A 21,255-nucleotide genomic window follows, 5' to 3' on the forward strand; every position below is an offset into this window, starting at 1 on the left:
TTAGGATTCAGTGTCACGCTTCACGCCTGGCTATCTGTGGTCAGAAGTAAAATACTAGATCATTGGGAACCCTGGACTTTTTATCCAGTGAAGGAAAAACGGACATTTGGTTTACTTGGACTAGTAAATTTGTCAGGGATTATGAGACAGTATACTAAGTGCTTTATTTTTTACACTTCATTTTGGCATCTGTGTTTGCTGAAAATATTTCTGCCAGTCACAACAGTGATGAGAGTATGGGGAAGCATCTGAATTTATAAGAAAACTGAGAATAAAATTTGTGGGAAAGAAAAATTTTTGTGAATTGAAAGTATCAGGTAAAATCAGTTTTAAAAAAATGCATCGATTACCTTGATATTCAACTGGATCAGCTGTGTGGAAGGTCAGGAAACCTTAAGGTGAAACTGGACCCTGCTTTTATTTCCTCTGAGAAAATAAAGGAGTCCTGCAATACAGAACTACAATTGCAATGAAAAGAGACAAGATAGAAAGAGGGTTAAAATGAGTGAGAGTTGAATGGCTTCTCTTGTGGCCCCCTATTTTACTTACCTGTCATGTTTGTTATGGGTGAAATTGGAATCTTAGAATTTTAACTACCTTTTATTGTATTGCCAGTTTATTCTGAACATTTTTTTGCTTTTGGATTCATCTGTGATGGTTCCTGCTGTCTGCCTTTCCATGAACCCTTAAACATGTTGTCTGTTACTCTTATCTCCAGAGAAAGATTTAAAAAAACTCATTCTCCCTGAAGAGGTACCACAAAAGTAAAATAAATACCCTAGAATAGCCAATTTGCAGGATCTTGAGAATAATTCATAAACTTTGGCTGGAGTGAGCATTGTTCTATGGTATGCATGAGAGACATAAAAAGAAGTTAACTAGGGGTGTATGTTAGGAAGACTTACTTGTCCACCAAGGGAAAACAAACCACTGTTGGTTTTACAGGGGGAGGAAAGGGTTTGTATAGTTTACAATGTCAGTTGTTGCAAGTGATGTTGGACTCCTTTCTTGTGCTTTCAGCTACAAAAGACCCTACAGCTGTAGAGAGAGCAAACTTGTTAAACATGGCTAAACTCAGTATTAAAGGACTCATTGAATCTGCTCTAAGCTTTGGCCGCACTTTGGATTCTGATTACCCCCCCTTGCAGCAGTTCTTCGTTGTTATGGAGCATTGTCTGAAACATGGTCTTAAAGGTATTGTGAGATTTTTTTTAAAAAACCAACTATAGAACCTCCCCCCTCCCATCTTAAATATCCTTGAAAATGTGATTTTTTTTGAGGCCATAATTACTGTTACTTTAAAAATACTGGGTGGGTTGGTTTTAGGAGAAAATACCCTACTACTTTATGTTTTCTAATGGGTGGTCTTCAGAAAATCCTTAGTTGTTACTGTTTTGTAAAAATGTATTTGTATACTCTTTTGTTTTAAAAAAACCAAATTATTTATTTATTTGGCTGCATCGGGTCTTAGTTGCAGCATGCCAGCTCTTTGTTGCGGCACATAGGCTTCTCTAGTTGCGGCGCGCGGGCTCCAGAACACTCAGGCTCAGTAGTCGCGGCATGCCGGCTTAGTTGCCCTGTGGCATGTGGGATCTTAGCTCCCTGACCAGGGATTGAGCCCACGTCCCCTGCATTGGAAGGTGGATTCTTAACCACTAGACAACCAGAGAAGTCCCTGTAAAAAGTGTATTTGATTTAAAAATGTTTTCAACATACTCTGAGCTGATTTCCATTTTCTAGGACAACTATAGAGTTATATAGAAAATCTTAAGCTTGGTGATTCTGGTATGAACTATAATTACTAGTTTGAGCTCTCTTGAATAAATACATTAAAATAGTTGATTGTTGAAATATGAACCTCCTTAGTGCATGGAAACATATCTAGAAAAATTGTCTTCTGGACTGGGTTATTGTAGAAATGTGAGTGCTCCCTGAAAATGATGATAACTGGATATTGTATTCATCTATACATTTCACATTGAATTATTTTTATGTGTTTGTATTATATTACTGTTCTTTTACTTATAGTAACTACTTTGATCTCTGGTTCATATGATCAGAGCTGTGTAGAGGGCTATGTAAGAGATGTGTACTAAGGTGACTATTAAAAAAGAAGAGAAGCTTGCTTTTATGTTGGTATACCAGAAGCCTGGGTAAGTTGGAAAGTTCTTTTTTTAAAAAAATTTTAATTGAAATATAGTTGATTTACAATATTGTGTTAGTTTCAGGTGTACAGCAAAGTGATTCAGTTTTATATATATATTATATATATGTATATTTTATATATCTATATTCTTCTTTAGATTCTTTTCCATTATAGGTTATTACAAGATATTGAGTCTAGTTCCCTGTGCTATACAGTAGGTCCTTATTGCTTATCTATTTTATGTATAGTACTGTGTATATTTTAATCCCAAACTCCTAATTTATCCCCCCCTCCTTTCCCCTTTGGTAACCATAAATTTGTTTTCTATGTCTCTGAGTCTATTTCCCTTTTGTAAGTAAGTTCATTTGTATAATTTTCTTAGATTCCACATAAAAGTGATATCATATGATACTTGTCTTTCTCTGACTGACTACTTCACTTATTATGATGATTTCTAGGTCCATCCGTGTTGCTGCAAATGGTATTATTCCATTCTTTTTTATGGCTAATATTCCATTGTGTATATATACCACATCTTCTTTATCCATTCATCTGCTGATGCACACTTAGGGGGAGTTTCTGACTATGGCACATGAGAGTAGGGGTAAATGTGAAAAGCAAAAGAGGAGATTTACCTAAACATGGTTTTAATAAAATGTACTTTAAACTGAGAAGGAGCCTTGGCATCGAAATTTGAGAAACCCTATATGTGATGTTATTAATGTATTCATTTTTAAATTAAAATTTGTTTATATTTATTGAGATATAATTGACATATAACGTATTAGTTTAATGGGTACAACACGATTCAGTATTTTTATATATTGTGAAATGATCACCACAATAAACCCAGTTAACATCCATTACCACACATAGTTACAAGATTTTTTTTCTTGTGATGAGAACTTTTAAGATTTACTCTTAGCAGCTTTCAGATATACAGTACAATCTACAATACAGTAACTGTAGTCATTATGTACATTACGTCCCCAGGACTTCTTTTGTAACTAGAAGTTTGTACCTTTTGACCATCTTTACCCATTTCATCTATTCCCACCCTCCAACCCTGGCAACCACCAATCTGGAACGTGTATCTATGAGTTTGGTTTTGTTGTTTTTGTTTCTTCAGATTCCACTTTTTCTTTAATTAGAGTTAAAATAATTTTAAAAATTATATATAATAGTGAAATATGTTCTTTTTGTACATGAATCAAACAACATAGAAGCACATGGAGCAAAAACATAATTTCCCTTCATTCTCTTCCATTCATCTCTCTAAAGGAATCTTTGTCACTCTTCCAGCTCTTTTCTGTTTTTCTTTCTTTCTTTTTTAAATTGAATTACAGGTGATTTTTTCTTTTACTCTAAATAAAATCATGCTGTATTATTCTGCGACTTTCTTTTTTTCCCTATTTAAAAAAAAGAAAAACTTAATGGTATGGTTTGGAGATTTTGCCATTTACATAGAGTCTTTATCACATTTTTAATGGCTGTAAAATATTTCATAGTATATGTATACCATGACTTATTTAACTACTTTCCTCTTAATGTACACTTAGGTGTTTCCAGTTTTTTATCATTAAAATTATGCTGTAAGGACATCATTGGATATATATGTTTGTACACACGTGCTAAGATTTCTTTAGGATTCTTAGGAGTAGAATTACTGGGTCAAAGGATATAGGCAACTGATGTCTGTAAAGCCTTCACTGATTAATCAAACAACAGTGAATGTGTTTGTTTCCCCACATTTTTGCCTACTCTTGATATTCTCAGTCTCTGAATACTTCTTTTAATACATCAGGAAGTCAACAGTCTTATCTCAGGCCTTGAGTTTTAATTTGCTTTTTGAAAAACTTCCTTTTTATTAAAAAAAAAATAGCAGTGACATAAGTCTTTATTTTCCCCCAGACTGCTGAAATGGAATTGCCAAATGATGGCCACGATAGTTACGTTTTAGACTCTTTTCTGAATATATTTTCCTTTACTTCCCAAAATATCATGAGGCATATCCTAACAGTCAAATGCCTATCTTGATCAACCATTATAAAGCTACTTTGTGCTGATTGATTTTTCTCCCCCAGGGAAAATTGCCTATCTTACTGGCTTTTGGGTGGTGCATATGATAGGCACACTGGATCTACAGGAGATCTGGTCAGTATTAGAAGGAAACATAGTGATTTCATGGTTTTATATTACCCGAATCTCACATTCAAATAAAAGGAAAAGTAAAGTCACAATTTTTTGTGTTTAGAAGTAAAATAACTATTTGTCCTTGGTTTATTGAATAAACTGGTAAAGATCAGCCTGCTAGGGCCACCAGTCTTATTTTTGTACTGGTAAAGAATGAGCCTATGGGACTTCCCTGGTAGTCCAGTGGTTAAGAATTGGTCTTGCAATGCAGGGGACACCGATTCAATCCGTGGTCGGGGAGCTAAGATCCCACGTGCCGCAGGGAAACTAAGCCCATACACTGCAACTGCTGAGCCTGCACACCACAACTAGAGAGCCCGTGTGCTCTGGAGCCCTCACGCCACCAACTACAGAGCCCATGCACTGCAACTACTGAGCCTGTGCGCCACAGCTATCGAGAAGCCTGCGCAAAATAAAATAAATATCTATTAAAAAAAGAAAGTTAAAAAAAAAAGAATGAGCCTAGTTGTTCTTCTACTTTAATTACCTACTTGCATATTTCTGATATGGAAAAATGACCAAGGTGCATATTTCTGATAGGGAGAATATCAGAATCAACAGGCTTCTGATCAACAGGGCTGTGTAGTGATAAGAGAGGAAAGGTCTGTGAATAATCGTATGTTAAGTTAGAAATGTTGAAACTAAGTATTTAACATGAGGTTACTACAGTTTTGTAAGTTGAAGTTACATGCATTATATTTTCTTTTTAAAGTAAGAAAATCATTTTTGAGTTATAACAAAACTATATGGGGCCCTTTGGAACTGGTGGAGAAGCTGTACCCAGAAGCAGAGGAAATAGGAGCTAGTGTCCGGGATTTACCTGGTCTTAAGTAAGTAATCTTATTACTTGTTCCTCCTTCACCGTAGAAGTATATTTACTATTCCTTAAAAGTACCTCACAGTCTAGTTTATTATCTTCTCGCAGCCTTATGTAACCTTCTTGCATTCTCTTCTAATAAAATTCTGTTTATTCTTTATGGCTCAGCTCAAATTTCATTTCCTTTATGAAATTTTTCTTAGCCCCTTCAATAAGAATTAAGTGCTCTTTCTTTTATACTGCTATCATTATAGTCACTCTTATATCACTTACTTAAATTCTGCATTGTATTGCAGGAAATAGGCAAGTTCTTTTAAGATAGGATGTATCAATTATGCATTTCCGTTTCCTGAGTATTAAGCTGGTTTGCAGTAGTAGGCAGTTGTACTATTTGAAGACTGATTTAAGCTAAATCCAGGGCAAAGGCTCAGGAGATTTGAGTTCTCTGATAAGCCATTTTTGTACCACAGGACTTGTGCAAATTACTTTTTTTTATTCTTAAAATTGGGATCTATATTGTCATCTGCCTGTTTGACTAGATGAAGGTGCAACTGGCCCTCGATATCTGTGGGTTTTGCATCTGCAGATACAACCAACTTTGGATCAAAAATATTCAAAAAAATTTTTTTCAGAAGGTTTCAAAAAGCAAAACTTGAATTTGCCACACCCTGGCAACTATTTACATAGTATTTACTTTATTTTAGGTATTATAAGTAATCTAGAGGTGATTTAAAGTATATGGGAGGATGCGCATAGGTTATATGCAAAATACTATGCCATTTTATATAAGGGGCTTGAGTATCCATGGATTTTGGTATCTGAGGGGGTCCTGGAACCAGTCCCCCACAAATACTGAGGAAAAGCTGTATATGAAATGTCCTAAAAGCTGAATGTTCTAGCTAGTGACTCATGAGTGTTGAAAATTTTTTGCAGGTGTTTTGCTGTTAAGGCTAAGGTTTTATGTTCTTCAGGGTGTGATTAAGATAGAAGAGCTTACTTTAGTTTATCTTAATTCTTGTGAATGAGATAACTTTTTTTTTTATGCTTACCATTTTTTGTCAGATTATCAGTTTGCTTTCTCTTAGCTTTACAATTTAGGGTTTTGTATGTTATAGGGAATATGGTAGTGTTTTCTGTTATCACAACATCCAAATTTGCAAGTTGTACTTAATTGAGTGATAAAAGTAAATAGCTATTCATTGAGTACTGTATCAGGGTAACAGGATAATTGTTTTACATGACTTATCTCATTTAGCGCTTAAATCAACTTTAGGGTAGAGATTATTATCATGATAATTGTATAGATGTGAAAAGTAAAGATAAAGAAGTTACAGTTAACAAGTGGCAGAGCCAGGATTTAAACCCAGTTTTTAGAATTAAATAGCAAGTGATGTTCACACTTCATATTTCTTACAATGGTATATAAGGTGTAGCAATTTTTAACAAAGAGAGGAAAAGGGAAATTTAACTCTCAAAAAGAGAAATATAAGATTTGGCTTCACTTTAATATGAAGATACATGTTCATATTGTTTTTAAAAAGCAAAACAATAAATAAAATAAAATGCTAAGCCATAAGAAAGTTGTTAGCTGTTTGAAGTGAAGATTAAGTTTCCTCCCACATTACCTGCTAAAATGTTCTCTGCATAAGAAAACATAAAAGTGTGAATGATGTATTTCTCTTTAAAAAAGTCATACATGTTCTGTAAAACTTGGTTTTATTTTTACTAAATGATAAGAATTTGGATAAGAGAGATACGAGATTAAATTTTTTTTAGCAAGAGAACAAATCCACACTTTTATTTATCTACTTTTCAATAAGTTTAAATCCTTGAGGGGTATAGCATCACACCGATTCTGTGTCCTATGACCTTAGCAGGAAGGTTGCTTCAGAATTTGGTGCAAACCATGCCACTGTTACCATGAGCACAGGTTACCTTCCCCTAGATGGCTGGTTTTGTTCAGTTTGCCACAAGGAGTTACTGTGTTGTTTTTTGCTTTGTACACATCACATCTCTTGCCTAGATAGAATTAGTTTTCATCTTGAGCACAAACGCCATCAGTTTTTTTTTTACATCTTTTTTAGAGTATAAATGCTTTACAATGTTGTGTTAGTGTCTGCTGTACAACAAAGTGAATCAGCTATATGTATACATATATCCACATATCCCCTCCCTCTTGAGCTTCCCTCCTACCCTCCTCCCTATCCCACCACTCTTGGTGATCACAAAGCATCCAGCTGATCTCCCTGTGCTATGCAGCAACTTCCCACTAGCCATCCATTTTACATTTGGGAGTGTATATATGTCAGTGGTACTCTCTCACTTTGTCCCAGCTTCCCCTTCCCCTCCGTGCCCTCAAGTCTGTTCTCTACATCTGCATCTTTATTCCTGCCCTGCCACTAGGTTCATCCATACTGCTATTTAAAATTCCATATACATGCATTAGCATTCGGTGTTTGTTTTTCTCTTTCTGACTTACTTCACTCTGTATGACAAATTCTAGGTCCATCCACCTCACTACAAAAACTCAATTTCGTTCCTTTTTATGGCTGAGTAATATTCCATTGTCTATATGTGCCACATCTTCTTTATCCATTCATCTGTCAGTGGACATTTAGGTTGCTTCCGTGTCCTGGCTGTTGTAAATAGTGCTGCAGTGAACATTGTGGTACATGACTCTTTGAATTCTGGTTTTCTCAGGGTATATGCCCAATAGTGGGATTGCTGGGTCGTATGGTAGTTCTGTTTTTAGTTTTTTAAGGAACCTTCATACTGTTCTCCATAGTGGCTGTAGCAATTTACATTCCCACCAACAGTGCAAGAGGGTTCCCTTTTCTCCACACCCTCTCCAGCATTTATTGTTTGTAGATTTTTTGATGATGACCATTCTGACCTGTGTGAGGTAGTACCTCATTATGGTTTTGATTTGCATTTTTCTCCTGATCAGTGATGTTGAGCATCTTTTCATGTATTTGCTGGCCATCTGTATATCTTCTTTGGAGAAATGTCTAGTTAGGTCTTCTGCCCATTTTTGGATTGGGTTGTTTGTTTTTTGTGATATTGAGCTGCGTGAGCTGCTTGTATATTTTGGAGATTAATCCTTTGTCAGTTACTTTGTTTGCAAATATTTTCTCCCATTCTGAGGGTTGTCTTTTCGTCTTGTTTATGGTTTCCTTTGCTGTCTAAAAGCTTTTAAGTTTCATTAGGTCCCATTTGTTTATTTTTGTTTTTATTTCCCTTACTCTAGGAGGTGGGTCAAAAAGGATCTTGCTGTGATGTATGTCACAGAGGGTTCTGCCTATGTTTTCCTCTAAGTTTGGTAGTTTCTGGCCTTACATTTAGTTCTTTAATCCATTTTGAGTTTATTTTTGCGTATGGTGTGTTCCAATTTCATTCTTTTACATGTATCTATCCGTTTTTACCAGCACCACTTATTGAAGAGGCTGTCCTTTCTCCATTGTACATTCTTCCCTCCTTTGTCAAAGATAAGGTAACCATATGTGCGTGGGTTTATCTCTGGGCTTTCTATCCTATTCCATTGATCTATATTTCTGTTTTTGTGCCAGTACCATACTGTCTTGATTACTGTAGCTTCATAGTATAGTCTGAAGTCAGAGAGCTTGATTCCTCCAGTTCCATTTTTCTTTCTCAAGATTGCTTTGGCTATTCGGGGTCTTTTGTGTTTCCATACAAGTTGTAAAATTTTTTGTTCTAGTTCTGTGAAAAATGCCATTGGTAATTTGATAGGGATTGCATTGAACCTGTAGATTGCTTTGGGTGGTATAGTCATTTTCACAATATTGATTCTTCCAATCTAGCAGAATGGTATATCTCTCCATCTGTTTATGTTATCTTTGTTTTCTTTCATCAGTGTTTTATAGTTTTCTGAGTACAGGTCTTTTGCCTCCTTAGGTAGGTTTATTCCTAGGTATTTTATTCTCTTATTGTTTTCTTAATTTCTCTTTCTGACCTTTCGTTGTTAACCATAAGATCATCTCAATAGATGCAGAAAAAGCTTCTGACAGAATTCAACACCCATTTATGATAAAAACTCTCCAGAAAGTGGGCATAGAGGGAACCTACCTCAACATAATAAAAACCATATACGACAAACCCACAGTAAACATCATTCTCAGTGGTGAAAAGCTGAAAGCATTTCCTCTAAGATCAGTAACAAGACAAGGATGTCCACTCTCACCACTATTATTCAATGTAGTATTGGAAGTCCTAGCCACAGCAATCAGAGAAGGAAAAGATATAAAAGGAATACAAATGGAAAAGAAGAAGTAAAACTGTCACTGTTTGCTGATGACATGATACTATACATAGAAAATCCTAAAGATGCCACCAGAAAACTACTAGAACTAATCAACGTATTTGGTAAGGTTGCAGGATACCTTCAGTTTTAAGAAGAGCTGTGTGCTCCCTCTGTCCCAGAGACACTGCTTATAGCCAGCAAAAATGGCCTGGTCCACAGCCTTTCAGACAAATTTGTTGTTTTAAAAGTTCTGTTCCCATCAGGCCTCCACGTTAAAGAGGAGATTTAATGTTTTAAACGACAACTGGATAAAAGAAACATTTGAAAAATAGCAAGCAGTGATTCTTTCTAATTAATTAGCATCTAGATACCTTCTTAGCTTTGTCATGATTTTTAAAATTCAGATATAATATCAGTTATTTTTTGAGAGCATTATATTGCCTTTATTGATGCATTTTGCATAATCATATTTAGAGGGCTAAGCCTATTCTGATAAAATATTTCTTGTGGAATTATCCTCACTATTTAGAGAGTCATTTTTTCCAAGACATAAAATGGTACCTAGATGTCCTGTAGGTGCAGATTTATCTTAGAGACTTAAAAAGCTCCCAGGGATTGGTTTGCATGCTCAAAGAGCTGACTTGAAACTAAGTCAGCTTGAAACTCTAGAAACTAAGATAAAACCATGATAAATTGCTTTTTTCTTTATTAATGTGTACTTCAACAAAGATAGAAGATGTAGTCTATAATCTTTGGGCTGGGGCTCTTTTCTGACTGTTGGGTTTTGCTTTTCAGGACCCCCCTGGGTCGTGCAAGAGCGTGGCTTCGATTAGCCCTCATGCAAAAAAAAATGGCTGACTACCTGCGTTGCTTAATTATTCAAAGGGATCTCTTGAGGTACTACCATTAAATCATGTTCATTTTCATTTTTTATTTCATTTATATCCTGTTTCCCAAAAATGGTTGAAGATATAGTATGAAAGGATATGTAAAATACATTACGATGGCATAAAATAAAAGGAGGAGCAAAATGAGATAGAGAAGCATAGTGGAGACATAACATGGATCAAGAACTAGCCTAAAAAATGAATACTGTAAGATTTTTATTGGCTGACAAGGTGGAAATTTATATGTCATATTTCTAAGTTTTAATTTTTTCCTAAATTAGTTAATTCTATGAATAAAAATTTGTATTGGAATTTGGGGCTTTAATTCAGGAGGTTTCTCTTTAGATCCTGAATGTCCAAACTACTGCTTTGATTGTATTGTGGGCGCTTTTTAAACTGTCAGTTTAAATTGAAGGCCAAATGTTTAAGACAGACTTTCAAAGCAAGGATATCAGTTCTCAAAGGGAGTGGGCCCATGGCAGCCCCTCTCTTCGCCCTTGTTCTCTTAGAGTGCCTCTGTGATATTTTGGAGAATCTGGTCTTTTTTTTTTTTAATGTTTTCTTCTTTTAAATTTATTTTTATTTTTGGCTCCATCGGGTCTTCGTTGTGGAATGAAGGATCTTTTTTTTTTTTTTTTTTTCCGTTTTTTTTTTTTTTGCGGTACGCGGGCCTCTCACTGTTGTGGCCTCTCCCGTTGCGGAGCACAGGCTCCAGACGCGCAGGCTCAGCGGCCATGGCTCACGGGCCCAGCCGCTCCGCGGCACGTGGGATCCTCCCAGACCGGGGCACGAACCCGCGTCCCCTGCATCGGCAGGCGGACTCTCAACCACTGCGCCACCAGGGAAGCCCAAGGATCTTTTTTATTGCAGTGCTAAGGCTATTCGTTGCAGCGTGCGGGCTTCTTTCTAGTTGTGGCGTGTGGGTTTTCTCTCTGTAGTTATGGCACGTGGGCTCTGTAGTTGTGGTGTGCAGGCTCCAGAGCGTGTGGGCTGTGTAGTTTGCAGCACGTGGGCTGTCTAGTTGAGGCACATGGGCTTAGTAGTTGTGGCTTGTGGGCTTAGTTGCCCCTCGGCACGTGGGATCTTAGTTCCCCAACCAGGGATCAAACCCTCATCCCTTGCACTGGAAGGTGGATTCTTTACCACTGGACCACCAGGGAAGTCCCTGGTCGTTTTTTATTTTACTTGTGACTCCAGTTGTACATCTTGGTTTTCCCATTTGTTAAATGAGAATGACCATGCTTTAAACGCCTTCAATTTCTCAACGATATTCTGAAGGTTAATTAAGGTGATTAAGTAATATACATGGGACTTCTTGAGGAAGGCATGAGACAGTGATAAATAGTTTTCTGAGTATTAGTTGTCAAGTCTTAGTTTTTAGGCTGTCCTATTTCTTTCACAAGTCTCTTGTTTGAACATTTTTTGGGATCTAGATATCCATAAATATCTTTAATGCTTATCTATTAAGAGCACTTGCAATAGATATACCAAATGCATTGACTAGAAAATGGACTTGAAATGTTTCTTATGTTCGTTTCCCCACATTAGTCTTTATCCTAAGCGTCTTAATAAGTCCTGGGATGAAAATTCAGCTGTACTAAAAAGTATCGTAATCAGATCAGCAGCAGTCACTGTATCTTTCGAGAGTCACAAACATTCCAGGGCTCAATGCTGCTCCCTTTTTTTTTTAAAATCTCTGTTTGCTTCTCTTTTCTCTTTCTCAAAATTCCTTTTCCTCTTTTATCTCCTTCAGTCCGTTTCTTTTACGTTTTCTTTATAGACATTTAAATCTCAAAAATTTTAAGTTATTTGCATATAGAAAGGCTAATTTCAAGTTACCTAATTTATATTGGTTCCATTCTTGTAATAAGGTATTGAGATTTTAAAATTTAGTTTTCAAAATAAATTTGTAATGTAAGATTTTTATTATTTTAATTTTCACAGTGAATTCTATGAGTATCATGCACTAATGATGGAAGAAGAAGGAGCAGTAATTGTTGGGCTGCTGGTTGGCCTGAATGTGATAGACGCTAATCTGTGTGTAAAGGGAGAGGATTTAGACTCACAAGTAAGTGAGAATGACTAGTGCCAAATGCAGAGTGTTTTCACTTTGTACTGTTCCTCTTTGATCCAGGTATTACTCTAAGTTGTAAACAGTGCTGTTAAACACTAGAAAAAAATTAGGGATGAAAGTCAGTTGTATGTTAAAGGTACTTCTAGAATTTCCACCCTCTAAATAAGAATAACTTTATTTACTTTAGGTTGGAGTGATTGATTTTTCCATGTATTTAAAGAACGAAGAAGATATTGGAAATAAAGAAAGGTATGATTTTCATAAGTTATTTCACATGTTGTATTTTATATGTAGCTCTTTACAAATCAGTATGAGGTCCATCTATTTGCAATGTGGTTTTTATTTCCTTTTTTTCTGTGTAGTTCCTGCTTTGTTTTGTTTTCACTTCCATTTACTAGGTTTACAAAGCAAAAATCACTTAGAAGGAGGTTTTAATCTGAAGTATGACTTTTGGTCATACCAGTAGTTCAGAGACCCATTTTCTTTTTTCTTTCTTTATTTTTTGGTTGTGCTGCACGGCTTATGGGATTTTAGTTCCCCGACCAGGGATCGAACCTGGGCCCTTGTTACTGAGAGCATGGAGTCCTAACCACTGGACTGCCAGGGAATTCCCCAGAGACCCATTTTAATAGTCAGCTCTGTTTCTGTGATAAAAAGAAATGAAAGCTTATTATTCATAAGCTTACAAATGCTGGTTTATTTTAAGACATAACAGTAATCATTTCACAATATTAAATGTATCATATTAACATGTTGTACACCTTAAATTTACACAATGTTATATGTCAAATATATTTCTTAAAAAAATAAATGGGACTTCCCTGGTGGCACAGTGGTTGAGAGTCCGCCTGCTGATGCAGGGGACACGGATTCGTGCCCTGGTCCGGGAAGATCCCACATGCCGCGGAGCGGCTAGGCCCGTTAGCCATGGCCGCTGAGCCTGTGCGTCCGGAGCCTGTGCTCTGCAGCGGGAGAGGCCACAACAGTGAGAGGCCCGCGTACCGCAAAAAAAATAATAGATTAATTAAATAAATAAATGCAAAAGTATTTAAAAACATACTAATGGTATTGTTTAATATTAGCAAGTAATTTATTTAACAAAAGTTGTAGTTATTTAGTACACAGCTTGCTGCTATATGATTATAAAGATTCTTGAATTTTATTTTAAAGGCAAGATAACGTTGTTTTACCATTATGGTTTAACACAATTTTAGATAATTTAGATCTTTTGTGGGGGTTTTTTTTTTTGGTCACCCAGTAAATACCTTTCCAGTTAGCACAAAGCTGCTTTTTCCCCTCCTCTAGGAATGTTCAAATTGCTGCCATATTAGACCAGAAGAATTATGTTGAAGAATTAAATAGACAACTGAAGTAAGTATTATGGACACATGGATACTTAGTACATTTTGGATGTTGTCTTAGGTTTTTTTTTTTCCCCCTTCAGGTCATCTTAACCCTATTCCTTTTTTCTAAGCATCTTTGAAAAGGGGTTGAGGGGATAGAGAGTGAATGGAAATTGAGAATACAGAGAATTATTGGAAATAACTGATTTTCAGCAGAAAATGAGAGTCATATTTTTAAATAGAATCTTCAGAGACATTTAAAAATAGAATTTCAGACTTATTCCTCTACCCTTGAGAAAAAAAGGCTAGATAGGGTGAAAGTTTATATCATTTTGGTGGTTCAAAAATTCATTTTTCCGGGCTTCCCTGGTGGCGCAGTGGTTGAGAGTCCGCCTGCCGATGCAGGGGACACAGGTTCGTGCCCCGGTCTGGGAAGATCCCACATGCCGCAGAGCAGCTGGGCCCGTGAGCCATGGCCGCTGAGCCTGTGCGTCCGGAGCCTGTGCTCTGCAATGGGAGAGGCCACAACAGTGAGAGACCCACACACCGCAAAAAAAAAAAAAAAAAAAAAATTCATTTTTCCTACTTCAAAGGACTTCACGTGTCAGTGTGACTGTCATCTTCCATGGTGGAAGTTTTCTCCTTCCAATGTCACCTGGTCATTGAAGCTGTTAGTGAATACTCTATCAGGGTAGAATTTCTGAGATCTTGTGTGTAAAATAGTGTAGTATAGTTCTGTCTAGTAGAAATATAATGTGAGTCACAAAGGTAATTTAAAATATCTAGTAACCACATTAAAAAAATTTAAAAGAAACATGAAATATGAGATATTTTATATATTTTGTTGTACTGTTTTCAAAATTCAATGTGCATTTTACACTTACAGCACATTTCAATTCAGAGAAGCCACATGTGGCTTATGGCTGCCATACCAGATAGCACAGGTATAGTGAATAATATTTACTACATTGTTAGAAACAGACTGTTCTCATTAACTAAGATGAATAATTCAAAAATGGCTATCTCTGGGTGATATTATGAATAATTGTTAAATTTCTTTATACTTTTATGTATTTTCTGAGTTTCACTCAATAAACATGCATTACAATCCGAAAATACAGTTAAACATTTTCCCATTTTAGAAAAAGAAACTAATAAGTTGTAACTCTTGCTTTCTCTCTGAAGTTGGAGAGAGAAGAAAGATCTTATATCAGTGTCTTTTCTTTTTTCATCATGGAGTTTTAATAATTGATATAGGAAATATATGCATATATATATGTATTTTGTAATTTGTATTTCTGAGATTGTATATCTGAATGCAACCTTGTACTGCTTATTTATTTACTTTTAAATTTCTACTCACTATTTAGGAATAGGTAATATATTCACATGGTTCGAACTTCAAAAGGAACATAAAATGAAAAATTTCCCTCTTCCCTGATCTCCAACCATCTGGTTTCCCTCTTTGGGAGTAATTAATACACTAGGTTCTTGTGTATGCCTCCAGAGATACATAGGGTAGCATAATTTTTACACTAGTCTGTACTTTACTATTCTTACTCAACTGTTTATCTTTAGAGTTTATTTCATTCAGTTCAGAAGAGCTTTCTCATTCCCTTTTCAATTATGTGTATTATTCAGTTACAGCAATATTGGTACCTTACTTTTGTATATTTTATGTATTAATTTTTTTATTGTTTGTCTCTTTAGAAAGTAGTTCTTGTACATTTAGAATATTTCAAAAGTATAGAAAATAGAAAAAATAGAACTCACTTATTATCCTTCACTTAAAGAAAAAAACTGTTGAGGGTTTATTGTTTTTAAAAGTGCTTTTTGATTATTATCTTACTGATTCTCACATAAAAGTAGGGCACATATCATTGTCTGATTTTATAGATAAGGAAACTGAAGCTCAGAAAGGTTTTACAACTTTGAAGGTGACACAATTACAAAGTAGAAAAGCAGGGACTATAAACTTGGTCTTCCATCTCCTAGTCCTGTACTTATTACATATCACCATCAGGATACCCTTGTGCTGTTTGTGAAAAATTCAAGTTGTTTACCTAAGAATGATTGTATTTTAAAAATGATTTAATATGAGTAGAAAAACATTTTTCTTGTTTCATCAGTTAAACTAATATGCCATTACTTATTTCTGAGGCTAGTGTAAAATTTGTTGAATCTATTATAGATTTTACTGCAACGTATACAGCATATTTCATTTTATTAGAGAAAGTTTGAGATGGTACAATCAAGCAGGCCTTGAAAAATGACTCAGTAAAATGTACAATAATGTCCAATCTTGATCGATTTAAGTAAAAATGCACAGAACAAATTTGTTCATATACTGTAACCTGACTTTTGACTCTATCCTTGAAAGACGGGTGATTGCTTAGCTGCAGGCTGATTGGATACCTGATGCTGGGTGTCTCATATTCACATTTCCCAAACCATGGGTGAGTTTGGAGGTCTTTAAGTTATTATGAAAGTGGAGAGGGTGAACAGATGGAGCTTGTGTTGAAGACCACTATTTACAAGCTTCATTAAGCCACTTAATTATAAAGTGGACATTTAAAATTCATCCTAAATTTAAAATAATTTTGAATTTAGTTTTAACAATATTTAGTAATCTTTGTGTGGAATTTTAATTCCTAAATGTTATAAGTTAAATGTAAGAAGGACCCTAAGAAGACAGCAAAATATAATGAGCAGCACCAAATGGAATTTTAATGGAAAATTTTATTCTTTTGCTACAGATTTTATTGCTCTGTTAGTCAGATCAAGTTCTCCAACTTAATGAAATTTCCCAAAATCAAAAATTCAGACAGGGCAGTTGGTGCATGTCAGTCAACATGATGAGTCCAGGATAACATACTTTTTCTTGCCTTTGTGAGTTTGTGTGATTCTGAATGAGTTTTTTCTTTATTAATTTCAGCAGCACAGTCAGCAGTCTCCATTCAAGAGTTGACTCTTTAGAAAAGTCAAATACTAAGCTGATTGAAGAGGTATTGTCACCTAGCCATGGATAATTGCCTTTCATGGACCTAGTATTGGTGATCCTTTTCCATTTTAAGTATGAATGCATTAAGCGTGCACACACACAAAAACACATTTTCATCATTATGATGGAATACTTATAGTGTAGTTGTAATTGATGATCATAAGTTCTAAAGAAACCATGTATTCTCCGGCAAATTCTTAGGTGAATCTGTGAATTGTTTGAGATACTCAGCTTCTAGAAATGAGCCCTAAAGATGAAATGCATACAACTCTTCTATAAATAAGCCATGAGTCTCATTTTTTAATCTGGATGACCTGTACCACCTATAGTTAGGAATTACCATTAAAATGATCCTGTCCCTCGTGTTCTCCTATTCAGATTACTTTTCCTTACAAGCATCAGTCCATGATCATGTACGCCCTTTCTCCACACTCCCATGTGTAAAACTCATCCCATGTGCTCTGGTTTCCTGCATTGTCGAAGTAGTTGTCTGGTGGTTGCAGAACCAGAAATTTACCCCAGCTCTCTTTTTTAAAAAAATTTTTTTAAAAACTTCAAAAAAAATATTTTGGCCATGCCGCACAGCTTGTGGGATCTCAGTTCCCCAGCCAGGGATCGAACCTGGGCCACAGCCGTGACAGTGCCAAATCCTAACCTCTAGGCCACCAGGGAACTCCCTCAGATCTCTTTTTAATACTATTTATAAAGTTGCTTTTGAGATAAGTTGTGTTTTTTTTGTTTTGTTTTTTTTTAATCTATCTAACCATAGAATTATTGCTTTCCGGACTTCCTTGGTGGCTCATTGGTTAAGAATCTGCCTGCCATGCAGGGGACACAGGGTCAAGCCCTGGTCCGGGAAAATCCCACATGCTGCGGAGCAACTAAGCCCGTGCGCCACAACTACTGAGCCTGTGCTCTAGAGCTCATGAGCCTAGAGCCCGTCCTCTGCATCAAGAGAAGCCACAGCAGTGAGAAGCCCGCGCACCGCAACAAAGAGTAGCCCCCACTCGCTGCAACTAGAGAAAGCCCGCGCAGCAATGAAGACCCAATGCAGCCAAAAATAAATAATAAAAATAAAATAAATTAATTAATTAAAAAGAATTATTGCTTTCCATTTTCAGAATTATTTAGGCTAGAGGAAGAAATCTGTTATTAGTGCTATGAACCCTACTTTACATGTTAATTAAAATTCATATTTCTTTTAGAATTGGCCTAATTTTCCCAAACCAGGAAGCACATGACTGTTTGCATGACTGCATTTTCATTTTGATAGTTTAGGACCATTTGATAGTTTGATAGATTGGGACCATTAGAGAGAGCTCCTCACTAGTTTGTGCCTCTTGACCATAATAGGCGCACTGTGAAGTTCGAGTTGCCTTTCTGACCAAGTGTTCAGAAATTTATTTGCAAGCCAACATTGGGGAGTAGTTCCTGCTTTCCTTTCCTAGGATCCCTCTTTTCATTCTAGGCTTCAGAGCCAAGTCACTTAGTCATTCATATTTAACTCTGAGGGTGAGAGCTGTCTCATATTTGTGATCGTCAGTCACTCAGCATGCCCAGATTTCACAAGGGTGTCCTATTTGATTATCATGAATGTCTGTGTTACATTTTCAATAATAGCAGAACTTCCCTTATAGATGTTTTTGCCTTTACACAAGTCTTTACAGTCTTACTGTTTACCATATAATTCTTCATAAGCTTACTCATGCACTTTGTATTCAGGACATATTATAAATCAGATAAGCAATATGTTTCTACTAACATACGATTTGACTGGTTAACAAAAGGAAATAGAAATAAGAGTATAATTCCTTTAATTGGTATCTTGGGATAATAGGAGCACATTTTTCTTATGAAAATTTCTGTAGATGTGAGAGATATTTTACAAGTTTTCGAATTTTATTTTCTATTGTTATAGTCATGAACATAACCTGTAAAGCAAGTATAAATACAGATGTTTAAAATCTTTTTTTCTTGCCCCTGTTTTATTTTTAGTTAGCAATAGCAAAGAATAATATCATTAAACTCCAAGAAGAAAATCATCAATTACGAAGTGAAAATAAATTGATTTTAATGAAAACACAGCAGCACCTAGAAGTAAGTATAGATTGATTTTGGGGACTTTTGCATAGACTGGATATATCTGTGCTGTATTAATAGTAGTGATTATAGAATTAAAAGTTTTATGTTTTCTTCCTAGGTTACCAAAGTAGATGTGGAAACTGAGCTTCAAACATATAAGCATTCTAGGCAGGGGCTAGATGAAATGTACAATGAAGCCAGAAGGCAGCTTCGAGATGAATCTCAGTTAAGACAAGTAGGTTACATTACAGTTACGTTAGAAAAAATGATAGTTTACCCTTAAGCACCACCTAAAATCTCTATCAGCCTTATCTTCCTTGGTGTAGGATAGCAATCTGATCCCCTTAGTCCCTTCAAATTCTTTAAAATCCCATTGTGTCAGTGTTTTTTAAACAGTGTTTTTAAAGTACGTTACAGTCTGTGTTTGTGAAATGAGTATCTTGTGACCAGCATTACAAAAAATAGAATAGAATGATGTATTCAGATATCAATATTCAAATAGTAAAGTCATATTTAAAATTAACTTATTTTTTAACCTTTCTAAATTATGAAATACTGACAGAAAAATACAAATATGTAGCTTGATGGATTATAACATAAATACCTGTGTAACCAACCCAGGTCAAGAAGAGAGTATTGCCAGCCTTTCCATCCCTTTTGCTTTTTGTCTTTAATGTTAGGATCCTTCTGATGTAAAATTCTTGAAGAGAAGAAATTAAAACTGTTTGTGAAATGGGATTTTTGATTTATCTTTGGCCTTTACTGATATGGACTACTTCATTTCTTTGTTTAAGGAAAATTAATACTGAGCTTATGAGGCATAAGAATACATAATTCTCTAGCCATTAAAATAGTGATAATTAATACAATGTGGAAAATGCTTTCATTTAACAAAACGTGCATTTGAAAATGTTTAGAATGTTCTTATAGGGCCTAGTTGATTCCCTATAGTGGGACTTATAACTCAAAAGGAGTAGTCTGCATAATAAATAGTAACTGTTTTTTGTTGTCATTAATTGTTGTGTATCTGACTTTGACATCCTGAAGCAGTGTGTGAATTGAGGCTGTATTGAATTGCAGGATGTGGAGAATGAGCTCGCGGTACAAGTTAGTATGAAACATGAGATTGAACTTGCCATGAAGTTGTTGGAGAAAGATATCCATGAGAAACAAGATACTCTGATAGGCCTTCGACAACAACTAGAGGAAGTTAAAGCAATTAACATAGAGATGTATCAAAAGTTGCAGGTAAGGAATGTTCTTAAATTCTTGAAACTTCTTGTTATATAAATTGAAAATGAGGGACTTCCCTGGTGGTCTAGTGGTAAAGAATCCACCTTCCAATGCAGGGGATGCGGTTCCGTCCCTGGTTGGGGACTAGGTTCCCACATGCAGTGGGGCAGCTAAGCCCTCGCGCCACAAATACTGGACTTAACGCGCCTTAACTAGAGAGGCTGCGTGCCGTAAACTACAGAGCCCATGTGCCCTGGAGCCTGCACATCACAGCTAGAGAAGAGAAAACCTGTACCCCACAACTAGAGAGAAGCCCATGCGCTGCAACGAAAGATCCCGTGTGCCGCAACGAAAGATCCCATGTGCCACAACTAAGACCTGATGCAGCCAAAAAATAAATAAATAAAAAATAAATTGAAAATGAATGTTTGTATGAAAGATTCGGTTTTTAAGAGATGAGCGTTTTTGTTTTTTTTTTTTTTTGCGGTACGCGGGCCTCCCACTGCTGTGGCCTCTCCCGTTGTGGAGCACAGGCTCTGGACGCGCAGGCTCAGCGGCCATGGCTCACGGGCCCAGCCGCTCCGTGGCATGTGGGATCCTCCCGGACCGGGGCACAAACCCACGTCCCCCGCACCGGCAGGCGGACCCCCAACCACTGCGCCACCAGGGAAGCCCTATGACCCCATTTTAATTGTGCCATGTCTGTAGTAAAAACCAGTGACTTCCTAAATGGAAGCTGCAGAAATGTAGCAATGTCAAAGAACAAACAAAAAAATTACCTGAGTTTGTTTCTTAATGCTGACAGATTAACAGATGAAGCTTAAATCTTTTGGGAAAATTCAGTCAAAATGTGCAAGACATTTTTGTAAACTTCTTTACACAGTATAGTCCTAAGAGATTTAATTTTGATTGAAATGCTTTACTGTAATTGTTACAAATTTTCTAATAAAGTGACATTGCTGTTAAGTAGACTTGTTGCCAAAAGCCCTTTACAATTTAATTTGAAAAAATAGAATATTTTACACGAGTTTATTCTGTCATCTTCTGAAAATATTGAAGGTTGAGGTTTTTTTTCCTTTATTACTTTTTTTTTTTTTTTTTGACCTTGCTGCACAGCTTGTGGGAGCTTAGTTTCCCGACCAGGACTGAACCAGCACCCTCGGCAGTGAAAGCTCAGAGTCTTAACTACTGGACCACCAGGGAATTCTCCCTTTATTACAT

The 21,255-nt window shown here is 36.1% G+C and overlaps 1 protein-coding gene across 5 annotated transcripts in view; it reads left to right on the top strand.

Annotated features, from left to right (window-relative positions):
• RUFY2 (RUN and FYVE domain containing 2) overlaps nucleotides 1-21,255 on the top strand; it is a gene marked incomplete at both ends in the record, with an annotated part of 83,456 nt that overhangs the window by 8,774 nt on the left and 53,427 nt on the right. For 2 of the 5 annotated variants that reach the window (XM_082855127.1, XM_082855128.1), the window contains 10 exons: nucleotides 743-1,194; nucleotides 5,052-5,169; nucleotides 10,210-10,311; nucleotides 12,246-12,369; nucleotides 12,563-12,624; nucleotides 13,681-13,746; nucleotides 16,654-16,723; nucleotides 18,715-18,816; nucleotides 18,920-19,036; nucleotides 19,882-20,049. In XM_082855127.1, coding sequence (XP_082711253.1) covers nucleotides 993-1,194; nucleotides 5,052-5,169; nucleotides 10,210-10,311; nucleotides 12,246-12,369; nucleotides 12,563-12,624; nucleotides 13,681-13,746; nucleotides 16,654-16,723; nucleotides 18,715-18,816; nucleotides 18,920-19,036; nucleotides 19,882-20,049 — 1,131 coding nt within the window. Of the gene's footprint in view, nucleotides 1-742; nucleotides 1,195-5,051; nucleotides 5,170-10,209; nucleotides 10,312-12,245; nucleotides 12,370-12,562; nucleotides 12,625-13,680; nucleotides 13,747-16,653; nucleotides 16,724-18,714; nucleotides 18,817-18,919; nucleotides 19,037-19,881; nucleotides 20,050-21,255 lie in introns of those variants that run through there. The other 3 variants (XM_082855130.1, XM_082855129.1, XM_082855131.1) reach the window with 3 other exon arrangements.

Source organism: Leucopleurus acutus (genome assembly GCF_964270905.1).
Source record: "Leucopleurus acutus genome assembly, chromosome: 14".
NCBI classification, from domain to species: Eukaryota; Metazoa; Chordata; class Mammalia; order Artiodactyla; family Delphinidae; genus Leucopleurus; species Leucopleurus acutus.